Here is a 17,577-nt window from a genome sequence, read left to right on the forward strand (position 1 = left end):
TTTGTGAACCAACGTCACCCACATGCATTAGTGTGTTCCCTTATCAATAAAGCCAACAAACTCAAACTTTAATACTAATAATATTTAATTTCTTAATTTTAAACAAACTCTACGATTTCTTTGGCCCACTTTAAGTAGTTTTCTTGGTAAAAGGATTCATTTTTTTCAACCATGTGGTCCCTAACCCGCTCTCACTAAAAAAATGTACTTTTAAGATTAACTTTGTCATCATCAACCTTGAGGTCTACCTGGATTTCAGTGACTGGTCCATGGCCTCTTCAATACTTGCCGCACGCAATTTATCAATCAGCTGAGCCCTGTAAATGTGTTTTAATGGTACTATAGTCTCCTGTTCCTCTATTTGTTTCTGTATCCTTTTACAGGCTTCTGTGAATGAGTAGCCATACCAATCTATTTCATCACTTGTGTACTGCAATTTAGTTCAATAAAGATAAATGAGACTACAAAAGACAGGAACTTACAGCTTCCAAATACTTGTTGTATTTTTGTAGGATTTCTTTTTGTACCTCTGGTTTGTCTTTTAGTCCTGGACATCCAGATTGTAGTTCTTTAAGAATTTTTCTTTTCAGCCCAAGAGGCAGTAAAGATTTTAAATCACAAGCAGGAGTCTGGAAATTCATTTGATTTTACAGTCCAAACAATATTCAAATATTAACCATGCAAATTAACCTTCAGATAATTTATTTAAATGTATCTTTGGGTACTACCTAATCACACAAAAAATATTACTTACCTTCAATAAATAATGATCAAAGCCATAATTGGCATTAATCAAACTGATTGTCCTATCAGTGACAACAACTGAAAAATATTTGTTCAAAACCTCACTATAGACTACTGATCTTTTTAAAATTGGAAACCAAAAATGAGGCACTCTTCTACTTCTTTGGTCACGCTTTTGGAAGCCTTGGATGATTCCTTCCCCACCCCATATCTGTTGGTGGTGATCCTTGGGATACAGTACAGGCAATGGGATGTTTTGCACTGGAATTCTACAGAAAACATGCACCAACAAGTCTGTAGTTTATTTTGATCAACATACACATCTCCAGTCAGTTCATTACGCTTGAATTTTCCTTCTTCAGGTACATAGTGCACTGCAGAAGGTTCAGTGAGTTTCCATTCTTTGTAGAATTTCTTGTAGGCCTCTGGTAGCAGAGCACCAACACCTTTGTCAAACAGACTAGGTTTTTGGAACACTCCCAATGTTTTCACTGACTGGAAATAAGCAAAGATAATTTTTACACAATATGGAACGGCGGCAATTTGCAACGCAAAAAAATATTCAAATTCAAGGTTTTCCTAAATATCTTGACACTCAACAATCAGGAATTTGCCACAAGTTTTATTTACTACCTAAATAATTTCAAACTTACCTTGACAGCTTTTGAGGCCATTGCTTAATTAGGGCTGTTTTTGGTAGATAGCCCCTTTAGGGACTTTTTTTAACCTTCTCACAGGATCACTACAACACTGAAATTTTTTTACTTATATATATGACAATGACCCCTCTAGGTTATGTTAATAATTCGACACTTGACACTTTGAAGTTAAACATGCTCTTCTTCACTTCTTTTTAGAGACAACTAACTATGTTGCAAATTTAATAAATTAATTTTATTGCTAAATACTAATTTGATTACGTATTAATCGATAATTATGCAACAAAATTGATAACACTTTATTAAAATACTTGTAACTATATGGAACTTGTTAAAGAATTCAATTTTCTGTTTTGACGCACTTTTGAAACGCATTGACGCCATTTTGTTATAAACTGATTTGTTTTTTTCTTGAAGAAATTTCCGAGATGTAATAGCGGTAATTTTCGAGTCGGAAAATTTCGATTTTTGGAAATTTACCGGTAAATTACTTCATGCTTAAATGGAAATTTTTCTTGTTAGGGAAAACAACTGTCAAACTTGTCATTGTTATTATCAAACTTATCATGCATTCTAATGAGATAATTCAAGATATCTGAATTGATATTGGATTGTTGGACAATTATAATAAAAAAACGAATTATTTTTGAATTTTCAGATTTTTATCCCTTCTAGACAACACATTCCCGGTATAAAAGCTTTAATCTTTCGGTAGCGTGACATTTATACTATATACAGGGTGATCAAAAGACAATTTCAAGGGCTTCAAATTGGTATATTGGACCACCCTGTAACTGTCAAACTAACAGAGTTAAGAGTCACAGTAAAAACGGTCAAAATCATAAAACTCAGTTTTAACAGTAAATAACTCACTTATTCGACGTTTTAGTTAAAAATGCTACACAGGGTGGTCAAAAGAGAATTTCAAGGGCTACAAATTAGTATATTGAACCACCCTAAAATTGTCAAAATAACCGAGTTGTAAAATGTTTGTATCGATATTCAATTGTTTTTGCTCTAGCAGCCTAACTTTGACCACCCTCCTCGAAAGCAGAAATTCCCAATTAGAGCGAAATTTTGGTGCATTTTTCCAGAAAATCTTCCATAACTCGCTTATTTGAAACACCCTGTATAAACACACCGTATAACAAACGAAAGCTAATGAACGGGGCTATCACGTGACGTTGAGCGGACACTATGTTGTTCCGTTTAGCCGCTAGAGGGCGTCAAAGTGAACTCTCGTTTTTTGCAGTTTTTGCTCAATATCTCAGGAACGTTTCAGGTTTTTTACTTTTTATATACTTTTTGGGTACCACGAACTGTTTGACTGTTTTAAAATATTAGAAACTAGAATTGTCAAGAAATTTCAAGTAAACATTTTTTATTTTCAAAATTAACCTCAACTGTAACCTACAATAGTACAAAAATGTGAAAAACTAATTATTTTTAAATTTTCAGATTTTTCAATTTTTGCGGTAAATTACCGAAAACTTTTTGGAAAAATTTTCATAAATTTAATCTTTTGCAAACTTTACATCCCTGAGAAATTTAACCGTAATTATGGTTTATAATGCTCCTAAAAAACTGTTGTAACTTATCAAATAGCTCTTAAAGCACTATTCCAAGTTTCAAGTTTGTGAAAATAATTAATTTTGAACAAACCCTGGTAGTTGTTTGTAGTATTGATATTAAAATTATTATTCTGTTCACGTGCTTTCTGTTTTGTTGATTTGTTCTTAGTTTAATTAGCAACTATTTGTTTAATAAATAAATAAGACGGCTAGTCTGGGTAGTTTAACCAAAAAAAAACACCAAATTTTTCCGTGATATGTTAAATATATTTAATTAACAATTGGCGCAAAGTTGTTCAAGTGCATATCCGTTATTAAGTATCATAGGTCTGGTGTGCGTGTTTTGCCACTTATCTCCTCGACATTGTTTTAAATCGTCAGACTTGGACTTTATTGGACTGATTACAGATCATTACCGAATTGGTTTCGTGTTTATTAAATAAAGGTATTGATTCGGCCTGTGAGCGGACCGGATTTGATCCCCAGTGACTGTAATAATTTTCCCTGTAAAGTGTACGTATAAATAAGTGATTAATAAAATGTCGGCCCCCGTACTCATAAGAGTGTAAACTATAGAGATTGGAAAATCGCAGGAATCTTTATATGACGACTATTTGTATTCTCGTGCGTCAGTTTTGCGTCATAGCGCGCACGCCGAAAGTTCGTGTCTTCGTCAAACAGCTGACGGCAGTCGGATCCTGGCGGCCGGGAATTATCGTTCGATTTCCCGTCGTCGTCCAGTGTAGTCTTACCTTTAGAACAATTTTTTTTTACTATGACAATATACACAAAACATTGCATCCGGCTGCAATAACATGAATGCGGTGGCGCGACTTACCATTCGTAGCAATTTCGAAGTGTAGAAAAACGCCAATCCAGTTTTAAAATCGACGCGAGACATGGGCGAGCGCGAGAAAATCAGTAAAAACCCCGTTAGGGTCGGTTTCTACGATATAGAACGAACCATCGGTAAAGGCAATTTTGCCGTCGTCAAATTAGCCAAACATAGGATTATCAAAACTGAGGTAACTTAATTTTTTCACACTCAACCTTTACTAAACAAAATTACACAAAAAATTCGAGTTGCATGTTGTACCGCTTAAACAATTTTTCTTGAAGAACGCAAAAATGTGTAGAAAGTCATAAAAAATAACAGGACACTTAAACATCAAAGTCAGGGTATGAAAAAAAAATCTGGCCTGAATATTAATAACGTAGGTATGACATCTAATCTGCACAAAGCGACCAATTACTTTACCCTCTTTAGCCTACTATGCACCACTTCTATTAGTTGTTCATACACTAGAAATTTTTCAAATTCTGAAAAACTTAGGGCTGAAACTAAATCCCCATAAATAGTTTGTTGTTTACAAAGCAAATTAGCGAAAGGCCTACATTTTGAGCCTTTTCAACCCACTGAATTTCATTACAAACACCCTATACTTCTGAGAACAAAACTATGAAATTCCTTGGTGTTAAAAGGAATTATTCTTTTGTTGGCCCTATAGAATTCTCCAACAAGTTGTCTGTTTTGATAATTATTTGTAAATATGACCTTTGCAGTCAGAAAAACACAATTATAACTGTCAATATTGATTACTACTTGAGTGTTTACTGACTTCTTGGTAAACTATTCAGTCAACAGACAATCGTTTTCAGGTCTTTGACTGTCTCAGTAACTGCACATCGGGGAAACGGAAATTGGGCTTGCTACTTGTTATGTAATTACACACTTAAACATGTAATTTCCATTTTTAGTGATACTCTCTGGAAGTGTAATTAGCAACAGATTGTATTTGATGAACCAAATCATTTTAGTAAGGTCATAGGTTTAGTTATAACAGTCCGGAACTCGCAACTCTAAATGATACAGCAGTTTTTAATACCATATTTACGAAAGACATGTTAATGGGATAAAAATGATAACATTGTTAAATGGTGTAACCATTGAAGGAAAGTGTACCGAGAAAAATAAATGATTGATGGCTATCTGTAGGTCAAAAATGTGATTATTTGCGTCAGAAAATAAGATAAAAGACTGGAAAAGTGAAGGTTTTATTCAAACTGTATCACTGAAAGTTGCCATGTAGAAAATCATCATCAAATGTTTACACAACAATCGTGTTTTTTGTGTTAATTGATTTGCTGTGTACGTTATAAGTAATTAAAGGATTATGCAGAGCTCAATGGCATTAAAGACGGATAAATTTCCAGAGGAGGAAAAATACGATGAATATCGAAATTGACGCAAATCGCCGTATCTAAATCGGGCACGGTTTGTGTATGTAACAAAAATTGTTGTTATTATTTTTGTTATCTGCTATTAATATCGACCTTTTCCTATTTTTAAACTCAATCACAACACATGGGACTGGATTTAGCATATAGTGCGTCCATCATCAATATTTTGGAAACCATACACCACACTAACATGGAAAGTTTCATAAATCGTCTGGATTGTCCCGTAAACTTTTCACATTGCGTCAAAGTCTAATGACGTCAATAGCCAATAGAAAAGGTATTTAACAAATTACCGTGCATTTAGCTCCTGAACTAGACAACAACCACTTCCTTTGATACTTTGAAACGAGGACAAAAAAACTGAAGTGGATGACGTCAAAAGCGGTAATGAGAACAAAAGGTTGACGCAGGTTTGGTCTTCGTGCCAAATTCCATTCACCACTTATTCTCGGTAAAATGCGCAAAGTTGAATTCGTTGTGCACACCTAGAAATATATTAGAAATAACTTTTATTAATAAATTGCATTTTGTATGAGTATTCTGTTTTGTTGCAGGTTGCAATCAAAATTATAGATAAGTCCCAATTAGATGCCAGCAATCTCCAAAAAGTTTATAGAGAAGTAGACATAATGAAAAGACTGGATCATCCTCATATTGTTAAACTTTATCAGGTAAGTGATTTATTATGTTGAATTGCAAAAATCAAAGTAAAATGCAAAAGACATTCTAAACAAAGATTCAACTCCCACTCAAACTGGAATTTCTGTATGGATTATCCAAAAGCAACTTGGTGTATCGTAATGCCCAAAGCAAACACAAACACAAAAAGCTCCTCCAGGACTCCCAAATAGACTGGACTAAAATAAACAGAGTATTCTCATTCCCAAAGTTTCAATTAAATCGGCTCGTAAACGTTACCTTCAACTTGATCGTCGTGACGACAATGACGCCGATGACGTCGTTGCGTCGCTTGGCAACCAATTTTCGGTGCTTCGACCGCTCCAGTGTTGCCACTTGAACGGGAGAATGTGGAGAAGCAACACACGGAACAAAAGGGGGGAAAACCGATATTAGCCTGATTAGGTAGTTCAAGCAATAATAAATTGTTTTGTTTGAAGATTGGAAATATATCAGGCAACAATGGGGGGAAATTTTCTCCAAACCCATAATACCCCCACGTGGATTTAGATATAGAAAAAAAGTAGCAATAAATAAGCAATATATTCACAACAGTAGCGTGTATCAGTAATTTTTCGTGGGTGTAAAATATGCAAGGGTTGCATGTCTTAACTAATTACTAAATGTCGATTTTTACACTTTTTTCTTTATATTTGATTATTTTATAACATTTTATACACTTTGACGCAAATTGGCAAAAATAAATGATGTCTTTTATATTTTACTTCATTAAACGTTGAAAAATTCCAAAATTATAGTATGAAAAAGTTATTTTTCTTTTCAGGTTATGGAAACTAAAAATATGATTTACTTAGTTTCTGAGTATGCGAGTCAGGGTGAAATTTTTGGTAAGTAATACAAAATACAGTTTGAAATTCCTTAAAAAGTGCATGCCTAGCAATATTACTACCCTCAATCGAATTTTCTTTCAACTCCTTAAGAAGGCCCCTAAAGAAAAAAACACATTAATAAGTACAATCTTATAGAAAATTCAATTTCCTTCAACTTTAATTACTTACACTTTTTTGTAGCTACTCAAATAACAATAAAGCTAACTTCAGTCGAAATAAAGTTAGTAAAAAAAAGCAGTTTGGTGCACCCTATCAAGTCTTGACTGGTTAACTCTTAAGGAGGCCCCAGAAGGAAAAACACATTAATACAATCTTGTAGAAGATGATATTCCCTACAACTTTCATTATTTACACTTTTTTGTAGCTTCTCAAATAACGAAGCTACCCTTAGTCGAAATGGAATTAATTTTAAAAAAGCAGTTTGGTGTACCTTGCGCTGTTAACTCCTAAAATATAAATTATTTTTGATACAAGTAATTTAAATCAAGTTTAAATATCGTTTTGGCTTTCAGAGATTTCAAATCCTAACTGAAAATACGAAGAAGAACAAAAATATCTTCTATTTTATTTTATTTTCTGTCTTCGCCAGCAATGACCTTTACACTGGCGTTGAGTTGCCAAGATTGTGATAAATCGGTTCGTCGGGACGCCGAAAATAAGAATACTTCGACGCTCCTGCAATTGGAACCCTGTTGCACGATCCTCTGTTTTATTTAGTTTTTGCTTATTTATCTTTTATTTACAGATTATATTGCAAGGTATGGAAGAATGAGTGAGGAACAAGCTAGAATTAAGTTTTGGCAAATTTTGTTGGCAGTTGAATACTGTCATAACCGCAATATAGTACATCGAGATTTAAAGGTCAGTCACGTATTTACACAACTCTGGCTCTTTCATCAATCAGAAGTTTATTCCAGGCTGAAAATCTACTACTAGACTCACATAACAATATTAAAATAGCCGATTTCGGGTTTTCGAATTACTACACCTTGGGGGGGCAACTGTCGACCTGGTGCGGTTCCCCCCCTTACGCCGCCCCTGAAGTGTTCGAAGGCAAGAAATACACTGGCCCCGAGATCGATATTTGGGTAAGGTACTCATCATTTATTGCTATTATGCAGTATAATAGTTATGACCTCAAATTTAGAGTCTCGGAGTGGTGCTCTACGTTCTAGTTTGTGGCGCCTTACCTTTCGATGGATGCTCCCTTCAGGCCCTTAGGGATAGAGTACTATCGGGTCGTTTTAGGATTCCTTATTTTATGAGTCAAGGTTAACTCCTAGTAAATTACTAAGTAAACAGAGTACTAACTAAGTAAATTCCAGACTGCGAATCGCTAATAAGAAAAATGTTAGTTTTGGAACCCAATAAAAGGTTCAACATCCAGCAAATTAAGAAACATCGATGGATACAGATGGGGGTGTTACCTTCATTACCCCCAACAATTCCTACATCGAATACTCATCCTAACGAACAAATTCTTAGACTGATGCAAAGTTTAGGAATTGATAGCTCAAAAACTAGAGAGGTACACTTTTAAACGACTTGTAAAATTTTGAGGTTTTTTTGAATGTTGTGTCTTTGCAGTCAATTCGTCTTAGTTGTTACGACCACCATGCAGCAATTTATTTTCTACTACTCGATAAAATGCGAAGTCAATTAGTTGGAGGGGAGAGTCAGACTGGTGTACGAGAGGTACAGAGGAGGAGGCCCTCCAACGTTGCGGAACAAGCCATGAGGAAGCTAGGTAAGTTGTAAATTTATACCTTTACCAAAATGTCACCTTGTCATAAAACACACTTGGCACCAGTTCAAACGCAATATTAAACAGTTATTTACAGAATGTATTTATGGAAAAGTTAATTTATTTGGTTCGTTATTCGTTTTTAAACGTAATAAATTCACCCTTCTTGATTATGTAATCCTCTTTCTTAATGATGATGAAATTTATTGAACAATTTTTGTTAGGAAAAGTTAATTAACTCTAAAATGACGTCAGGTAGGGCGAGCACCACCGAAGACTGTCGTCGACTCCTACAGCACTCAACAATAGCGCCAACTGCCAGTAACAGCAAAATTAGCATGAGTTCAGTAACCACGTCAAGCAGACCGATCAATTCCTCGCCAGTTCATGGAATTGATGCCGCCAAATTATTGGCTGCAACCAACAGCGAGGATGCCCTCAAAATTCTAAATCAAGCCGCCTCCAACTCGATTTTCAGCATGTGTTCCGAGGCCACCAAGTTGATGTCCACCTTACAAATGTCTGCGGTCCCATCCAGTTCCGCAACGGAGACCACGAAAATTAAAGAATATGCAAAAAGTGGTGTGAATCCATATCCGGTGCCTTTAAACATGCTGCCCTTTGAGTGTTCTGATGTTAAGGGGAGTCTGGATCGATTCAGTAAAAGGTAAGATTGCTTAACTAGTTTTGACTAGAATTCCTAAAATTTTGATGTAACAAAACATTTTCTTCATTATTTTCAAACTTGTTTTCAGTGGATTCAAGGCTAGTGACATTCACATGCAATACTCGAGTTCCACAGACGAAGGCGTGGAAACTGACATGGAAGAGCAAACGCCTTTGCAAGGCGGCCCTAGACTGAGCTACGCGTCTTCGAGTTCATCGAGTGGCGTAGTGAACAACTTCAATACCTCCAAAAGCCTCAGCCAAAATTTAAGTTGCGACAGCAATTTCGAAAGCCTTGAATACCCTCTCTCCGAGTCCAGTGAATTGACTAGTAGCCTACCAAGTTGCACCTCAACGGACAAAATGCCTGAACCCACCATAACCAATTCCACTGCCTTGTCTAGTAGCAGATATGCTGGTCATCGAGGTGTAGTCCAGCACAACAAACACAATCCTCTAGTTCACATGTCCAGTTTTAAGACCACCAGGAATTTAACGAGGTCCCCAGTGGACTTTCGGGAAGGTAGAAGAGCTAGTGACGGTTTAGTGGCTCAGCAAGTCGCAGACCAACCAGGAAGCAGTTTGGCATTTAACTCACAAAAACTGAACGAATCTTTTAAAGCAAAAGGAGTTTTGGATATGGGGCTGGTGCAACGCGAAGCACTACGGCTGCAAAGCCAATACCAAGCCAGAGAACCACCTGAAGACATGTCTCTAAGACAAAAACAGCACAACCAATACATGCAACCACGCAGTACCAAGAAAATCAGTCTCCCCGACAATTTTACGTACTCCAGTACTTGCGTGGAACCAGTTCAACTACAGACAGCAATGCAACATAGATTATTGCAACAGAAACGGCAAATCCTGCAAAAGCAATGCGCATTGGCTCATCAAACTACTATCGATACTGCTGCACATCTATCCAGGCGACAAATGCTGCGTCAGGCCAGTTACAAGATTGCTCAGCAACAACCGGTTCTACCCCCCTTACCCCTCCTCCCGCTCTCGGAGAAGGAGAGTAAGGACCTGATGGCCTTTCAAAGTTTGGTCGAAGGCACCACCGAGTCCTGGAGCTCATCGTTGTCCAGCAACATGCAAAGTTCCTGTCAAATTACCGAAGGTGCCAAACCACCAGCCTGGCAAAAAACAATGCCGAATTGGAATCAGGTACTGCAGAGATTGTAGTGATGCACTTTGTTGCCGCTTTTTATTAATTTAATTTGTGTTGTTTTGTTTGTTTCTTTATTAATGCTTAGTTTTATAAGCGTTTATATTATTGCTTGACTCTATATAGGTTCTCCTTAGCTTGCTTATATTTAGTTCTAAGAACTTTGTTTTGTAGGTAGTGCTGTAACCAAGTTTCATGTAGGAACTAGAAGTCAATACTGGCATTTCTCAAGTATTTTTTTAAGACTTTATTATAGTCTCATCTAAACTTGTTGAAGAAGTCATCAAACACTCTGCTCTAAATCTCTATATAAAGCATATATTATATAACCAGATCAAGGTAAGGAGGAGAAGTAGCCTTAAAAGTTATACTTCACTACATGTCTTGTCTTTTTGCTCACTCTTCCTCCCCGTTTGTGGTTTTTGTTTCAATAAACTTTTGTAATCTCATTGATTACAGTTTTAACTGTAAAAACACATCTTGCCATATACCGAACTTTTAAGACCTTGACTTTTCCCTTTTTCAAGAAATTTTGGCTGATATTAAGGCAATTTAGCTGTCCAACGTATAAAACGCAATTTACTACCCTCTTCTCGGTTTAATATCGCAAAACTTTGAAACTTTTGGAATTACCCAGAGTGCTATACTTTTTTTTTGAGTGATGATGACCTTTTCCTAAAGCCCTTTTAGAGCCGTATACATATAGACAGCTGTATACACAAAAAAGTATTATTTTTTACTAGTCTTGCCTTATAGTAATGTAATCCTTTGTTTTATATAGGTACCTATGTATAGTTGTGTTTAGTTGCCACACACACTGTATACAAATATTAATTTGAGGATGTTTATGTACAGTGGTGACTATTACCTATTTTTACAATTTGCACCATGTAACTTGCCCTTTTAAAAATATAAAAACTGTTTTAATACACTTTTTTGTTTTCTTTGAGCTTGTGCATTTTGTTGTGCTGTGTGAGTTTTCTTCAGTTAATTTAGACACTACATATACAGTATGTCCTATCCTACAAGTTGAAGTACTAATAAAGTGTAATGTTTAAACAGGGTTCTACTAGTTTACCAACACCAACGAATTTACAAGGAACAGTGTGGCCACCCTTGTTACCGCTTAGAGAGAGTCCGATTCTGGAATTGACCGAACAAATGGAGTCCATGTAACACGGTACTGCGTTCTAGTTTAAGTCTTTTATCGGTCATATTGATAAGATGTAATATTTCTACGACTAACCGTAAAAAAGTACTAACCACAATGTAGCCATGACAATAAATTGCATGTATATCGATACACCACAAAAAGTTCATCCCAAAGGGATGAAAAACGCCATTTTTAGCCATATATACTGGGTGTCCAGGAAATAAAAAAATAATTAAAAACTTATTTATTGAAATGTCCAAACTTTCCAAAATTATTTGTCCAGAATTTTCTTGGACACCAGGTATACACTGGTATTTAATTGAATTTCGGTCACGTTTAAGTGACTAAATTGTTTACTTAAGTCAATTCAATGTAGATTTTACTGACATTCCATAAAGATTTGTGAGAATGCGGATTTTTGAAGAATCTGGTTGAAATTGAATCAATTTTAGCACCTTTAGGGATTTCAATAAATAGTACTTAAGGTAAAGCCTAAAGTTTAGCGTGCGATATAGATGCTTTTAACCCAACATTAATTATAATTATAATACCCATCATGTACCAGGCGTTTTATAGTGCAAACATGGGTATATGAAAATCAGAGACTATACCAGAGTGAAAGTTTGAAAAGTTAGTCCGTATCTCAGAAAGTATATTAAGTATATAAATATCAATCTTCTAGACATAGATTAGGAAGAGGATACCCTAGTGGCCACTATTTTTACAATGTTTACATAATTCATTTATGTAAGTCATTAGAGTTTTACTCTATTCAGCAGATAAAATCCTGTTATATCAGTTTCTGAGATGGGAGGGTTTGCAATTCTCCAAACTTTCACCCTGTACGACCTAAAGATTTTTGGCTCGAAAAGTATTTAGAAAACCAACTTATGTAAGCACAAAAGTTTAAACTTAAGCTTAGTTAACAATTATTGTTATGCTGTGGGAGTTGAGACCTGTTTAGAGGCATTATATAGCAATTTGGTAAGTTGTTATAGCTGAACTAGCTCGGATCCTAGATAACTACAGCAATAGTTTGTATCCCCGTTTAATGACAAACTTATATTGATCTGTAATATTGGAATAAGATATGTAGGGACTTTCATAAGTAGGGAGAGGAGCGTTAGAAATGTGCGTACTTAATGGATTAATAATAACAATATTAAAATAATGATAATTACCGAGTTAATTTGATTAGAAGCTGTAACAACGAAAAGCTATTTACGTTACAAGTTCTTTGTCAGACTATTATTAAAATAAATCGGGTTTTTATTGTTATAAACAATAATTTATTGAATAAACTTGTAACGCAAATTAATTGTAATCAATACGCTAAAATACTTGTGGGGGTTGTGATTATTTCCTGGTTTCCAATTTCTTTTAAAAGCTAAAATCGTTAGAAGTGTCTCATTTATAATAGTGTGTATCTTATATTTTATGATTAATAGACATTTTCACACACACACTCAAAAACACTAATAACAATCTAAAATCCAATAATGACATATCATTCGCATCAAGTATATATCATAATATAAACGTAAAACTGTTATAAGTACTCATTTATTGCGCTAAAGTTAATCAGTAAGTATGTTTTGTAGATAGCAATAATATATTTATACATTTTTTTAAAACTACATACATATACTATGTAAATTGTATTTTGTTTGATATTGCTTCTGTTATTGTTTATATTAAACGTATTCAAAACAATTTATTTTTATCTTTATTCAGAAATCTCGTTATTGTAGCTCTGCTGGTTTCTAAGATATCCCAATTAGGGAAAATATGAAAATAAGTAAAATAACCTAACCATAGATGTTTATTAGCCTTGCTGGTAACTTCTGATCACATGGTCAACCAATTACTCTATAAAATATTAGTCACGTGATAATGGGTAGACAAATGTCAATTTACTCTCTAATAACTGACAGATGACAATGTCCATCTTCCTATCAACTAAAGTGACCTCGCCTTTCATGGAGTTATTTACATTTTTCAGAAAGTTTTAATTTTTATTTAGTTTTCTCTGCTATTTACTATTTCAGCTTCCACTTTAGTTTGTTCAACCTTTTGGGTTTGGTGCAACTCCTCAATGTTAAACCTGTAGAAGATCCAAAAAGACGATTTTAAGTGCTTCCTAACCTCATAAAGGTGGTTGTTGTAGAATGTTTATTGTTGACGTTATTAACATTCCTAACGGGCCACTTTACCAACAATAGTACTTTATTTGGGCCAAACGGAAGATGTTTTCGAAGAAAAAGAAGAAGCCTCAAATATCCCCGCCTATTAATTTTGAGCACAGAGTGCACACAGGGTATGACAAACGTGAGGGCAAGTATGTGGGTCTTCCATTGCAATGGGCCTCCATAGTGGGCAACAATCAAATTCTTAAGTCCACCAATCGTCCCCTGCCTCTAGTTGATCCATCTGAAATTACTCCCACTGAAATATTAGATCTGAAAACTATTGTACGTGGTGACCACAAGTCTGAAAACAGATTGAGTGCTCCACCAAACCAGAAAGCTCCAGTGAATGGATTTATGCTTCCTAAAACTTCCACGGTTGCTAGATCAAACTCTTTAAGATCATCCAGTCCACCAAGATTAAGAAGAGAACACCGCAACAATGCTAATGTACCACCTGTGGTACCAGAAGAACAGATCTTACAGTACCCATCTATGAGGAGAGATCCAAGTATCAGCAAGCCTCAAGTTGCTGAAGGTTCTCCAGTTAGCTTGTCTTTGAACAACCATGAACAACAAAATGCTTATGCCAACCAACATATTATTAATGGAAATGTACCAGAGCATACTAACAATATGGCATATCCAACTAAAGTACCAGAACATGTACAAATATCACCAGCCGGTTCAGTAGTATCAGCAGTACCATCTATGCAACACTCTTCAATAGGAAATCATATGGCTTTACATACACATACAGGTCAAACAGCTCATCCTAGTGTGCCTACTCATCCAAGACCAGATTTGAACCAGAATGTTAAAAATGGAAATGTTCCAACACATCCTCATCCTGTAGCTTCTACTAGTGGACATACAGGGTCTTCAAGACATCATGAACAAAGGTTAACACATGAACAAGTAAGTATGATTTTTCTACAAGGAAGTTTTAAGCCAATTAGGTGCATTTAGATATAAAGAGGTGCCTACTCATTCATAAAACCCAAAAATCTCTTTGCCATCATTACCTCACATTCTATCACCATCAGACCCAAATTATTAACGAAAAAAATAGTAATAGAGTGGAGTGCATGCTGGGGGAAGTCGCGTTTGCTAGACCACTCCCCAAGTTACTAGGATTTTCTAGAAATAAAGGATGGGCAGAGCAAGGGCAGTGCCACTATTTTTAGCCCTGCAAAACTTTGCAACATTGCCATGTCTTACTAGCAATTGTAAAATTTGATGAAACCTGAGAAATCATGATCTATTATGTAGTTAGAGAAAAAGATAAAAAACTATAGATAGGCAACAATGTTATATTTTATCTCTCTTACATGGTCCAAAATTTAAGAGGGGCAAGTGTGGTTTTGCATGTGATTTTCATCTTTGCTGAAACTTGCAGTACAGGCTAGGCAGGTCTATATAGGATAGTAAATATTAATGTCTTTTGTTTTGGTTTCAAATATCATTCTATTATTACAACTATTGATAGATATTTTTTATACCTTACTTACCTTTACAAAAAAACGAATTTCTTTCAGTTTCGCGCAGCTCTTCAAATGGTTGTATCATCCAAAGATCCTCGCGAGAACCTGGAGCGTTTTGTAAAAATTGGTGAGGGTTCCACAGGTACCGTTTGTATTGCTCACGACAGAAGTACCGGACGGCAGGTGGCGGTAAAAAAAATGGATTTAAGGAAACAACAACGTCGCGAATTGCTGTTTAACGAAGTGGTGATCATGCGCGACTATCACCACCCCAATATTGTTGAAATGTTTGACAGTTATTTGGTTAATGACGAATTGTGGGTGGTTATGGAGTTTTTGGAGGGTGGCGCTCTTACAGATATTGTAACCCACTCTAGGATGGATGAAGAACAAATTGCTACAGTTTGCAAACAGTGCCTTAAAGCTTTAGCTTATCTACATTCTCAAGGAGTTATTCACAGAGATATTAAATCAGACTCCATTCTACTTTCCTTAGATGGCAGAGTCAAACTCTCCGATTTTGGTTTTTGCGCTCAAGTTTCTCAAGAACTCCCCAAACGTAAATCTCTAGTGGGTACTCCATATTGGATGTCGCCGGAAGTAATTTCCCGATTGCCTTACGGACCGGAAGTGGATATTTGGTCTCTGGGCATCATGGTAATCGAAATGGTTGACGGGGAACCGCCATTTTTCAATGAACCCCCTCTGCAAGCCATGAGGCGGATCAGGGAAATGCCACCCCCAAAGCTGAAAAACGCCCATAAAGTATCTCCTAGATTGCAGAACTTTTTGGATCGTATGTTGGTTCGAGATCCTGCTCAGCGTGCTACGGCTCAGGATTTGTTGACTCATCCATTTTTAAGGCAAGCTGGTCCTCCAGCTTTGCTTGTACCACTTATGAGAGGCTCTAAACATACAAATTATTGATTTTCTGTTAAAAAGCTGATGTTGTTCAGCTGCTTAAATTCTTCCCACCAAATTACCAGATATAATTAAGAAGAAATTGTTGTGCCTTAATGATTTGTTGTACATTTTTTGTCTATATAGGTATAGTAGTTACATTATGGCTGACATTTATTTGGTTTTAAGGTCAAAATTTATTACTTGTTAGTTATAGAAAAGACTCTTTTTTTATTACATTCCCAAGCAAGCTTTTATTTATATAGGGTGTCCCATAAGTAATGGTAAGTAATTTAATGTATTTATGGGGTCAAAATAATTCGATTTAGCACAACTTACCTCAGACAAAAAGTCAACAGAAACTAACAGAACTAACTTTTTTCTGGTAAGTCGAAGTGACAACTGAAATCTGAGTATCAGTTTTCCAATATTTTTAACACAAAGGGTATACTTAGTTGGCATCCTTAAGATTAACAGTTCACGAGATATTTAGTGTATTCGTGACAAATATGATTGCAATTTGTAATCTTCTTGGAGGATGGAACCTCATGAGAAATTACTTAAACAAAAATTTTCTGAATCGTGGAATTGGTCGGAGAACCAGCACCGTTCGAAAATTGGTCCTCCAGATTTTTACTTGAAGCATTTTGTGTATGAAGAAAATTTCAACTTAAAATGATGTTGAGACATTTTGGAACAATAAATTTTGTCTGAGGTAAGTTGTGCTAATTCAAATTATTTTGGTCCTTTAAATTCGCTATTAAATTATTTATGGGTCACCCTGTGTACATTTTTTTCAAAGTGTTTATTTGTAACATATTTTTGTAGTTCTTTTTTTACATATTACAAAATCATTAGTAATGTAAGGACAATATTTATGTTTCTCAGGTTTAAGTATGTTACTTGATACTTATTATCAGTGCACTTTTCTTTCATTTTTTCGTTGATGATGTTTTCTGATTAGACACTACAGAAGGTGGCTTTATTTGTGTTATTTCAATTTGGTAAAATTTTCTAGATTTACATGTTACATTAAATAAGAAGAAAACTTGATTGATTGACTTGATTTGAAAAATTACTGGGCTGTATAATATAATAAAGTATTACCAAAAAAAAAAACAAAATTGTTCACTTCATACTGTATATTGTCATCAATTTTATCGCTTGTATTTTCTTTACAAAACATTCACTGTTTAAGGGTTGTATAAAGTATAAACAATTTCGACTGCAAGTATTATAATATTCGGTATTACTTTGTTCACAAATAGTATTAGATATTAATATCGCCGTCCATTTTTTGCCTTTTACGAAAAAGAGGTTAAAGAAGCCTTTTAGTGTGTTAGAACTACTTTGGAAAATGATCTATATTTTGGAATTTATATATAATAGTATTAGTATGCCTTTATTCCATTATTTGTTAACGTTTGTACTTTTACTTAATTGATATTGTTAGAATACACGAATATATGAGAGTAACTTTTTAAAAGTTTTTAGTTTATTTCCCACATAATATTTCAGCATTTTTAATA

At 35.1% G+C, this 17,577-nt stretch overlaps 3 protein-coding genes and 3 long non-coding RNA genes across 8 annotated transcripts; 2 read left to right on the top strand and 4 right to left on the bottom strand.

Annotated features, from left to right (window-relative positions):
• Positions 1-67: 67 nt before the first annotated feature.
• On the bottom strand, positions 68-1,554 carry mRpL28 (mitochondrial ribosomal protein L28). Its single transcript, XM_081990289.1, has 6 exons — positions 1,398-1,554; positions 1,064-1,239; positions 755-1,013; positions 483-629; positions 249-430; positions 68-194 (listed from the first exon to the last, which is right to left on the bottom strand). The coding sequence occupies exons 1-6, from the start codon at positions 1,416-1,418 to the stop codon at positions 131-133; spliced, it is 849 nt and encodes a 282-aa protein (XP_081846415.1). The 5' UTR covers positions 1,419-1,554; the 3' UTR covers positions 68-130.
• A 1,665-nt stretch (positions 1,555-3,219) lies between these two features.
• On the bottom strand, positions 3,220-3,668 carry LOC145736032 (uncharacterized). Its single transcript, XR_014179824.1, has 2 exons — positions 3,530-3,668; positions 3,220-3,478 (listed from the first exon to the last, which is right to left on the bottom strand). It is a non-coding gene; the product is annotated as an uncharacterized LOC145736032 (long non-coding RNA).
• Positions 3,469-13,191, top strand: LOC145736025 (uncharacterized). 3 transcript variants are annotated; one of them, XM_081990234.1, is made up of 11 exons: positions 3,469-3,487; positions 5,770-5,886; positions 6,678-6,741; positions 7,490-7,605; positions 7,662-7,832; positions 7,892-8,015; positions 8,070-8,272; positions 8,332-8,491; positions 8,744-9,155; positions 9,244-10,324; positions 11,388-13,191. In XM_081990234.1, exons 2-11 carry the CDS (start codon positions 5,845-5,847, stop codon positions 11,499-11,501), a joined length of 2,487 nt encoding a protein of 828 aa, XP_081846360.1. In that variant the 5' UTR covers positions 3,469-3,487; positions 5,770-5,844; the 3' UTR covers positions 11,502-13,191. The 3 variants fall into 3 exon arrangements, with proteins under 3 accessions (XP_081846360.1, XP_081846359.1, XP_081846361.1); XM_081990233.1 differs by lacking the exon at positions 3,469-3,487 and adding an exon at positions 3,744-3,999; XM_081990235.1 differs by lacking the exon at positions 3,469-3,487 and adding an exon at positions 5,648-5,666.
• On the bottom strand, positions 5,870-6,254 carry LOC145736033 (uncharacterized). Its single transcript, XR_014179825.1, has 2 exons — positions 6,134-6,254; positions 5,870-6,072 (listed from the first exon to the last, which is right to left on the bottom strand). It is a non-coding gene; the product is annotated as an uncharacterized LOC145736033 (long non-coding RNA).
• A 222-nt stretch (positions 13,192-13,413) lies between the features above and the next one.
• mbt (serine/threonine-protein kinase PAK mbt) lies at positions 13,414-17,534 on the top strand. The gene is made up of 2 exons (XM_081990237.1): positions 13,414-14,582; positions 15,203-17,534. Exons 1-2 carry the CDS (start codon positions 13,725-13,727, stop codon positions 16,073-16,075), a joined length of 1,731 nt encoding a protein of 576 aa, XP_081846363.1. The 5' UTR covers positions 13,414-13,724; the 3' UTR covers positions 16,076-17,534.
• On the bottom strand, positions 14,964-15,318 carry LOC145736031 (uncharacterized). The gene is made up of 2 exons (XR_014179823.1): positions 15,176-15,318; positions 14,964-15,079 (listed from the first exon to the last, which is right to left on the bottom strand). It is a non-coding gene; the product is annotated as an uncharacterized LOC145736031 (long non-coding RNA).
• Positions 17,535-17,577: the final 43 nt, after the last annotated feature.

This window comes from Ips typographus, linkage group LG11 (assembly GCF_016097725.1).
Source record: "Ips typographus isolate SLU linkage group LG11, UJ_Ityp_2.0, whole genome shotgun sequence".
NCBI classification, from domain to species: Eukaryota; Metazoa; Arthropoda; class Insecta; order Coleoptera; family Curculionidae; genus Ips; species Ips typographus.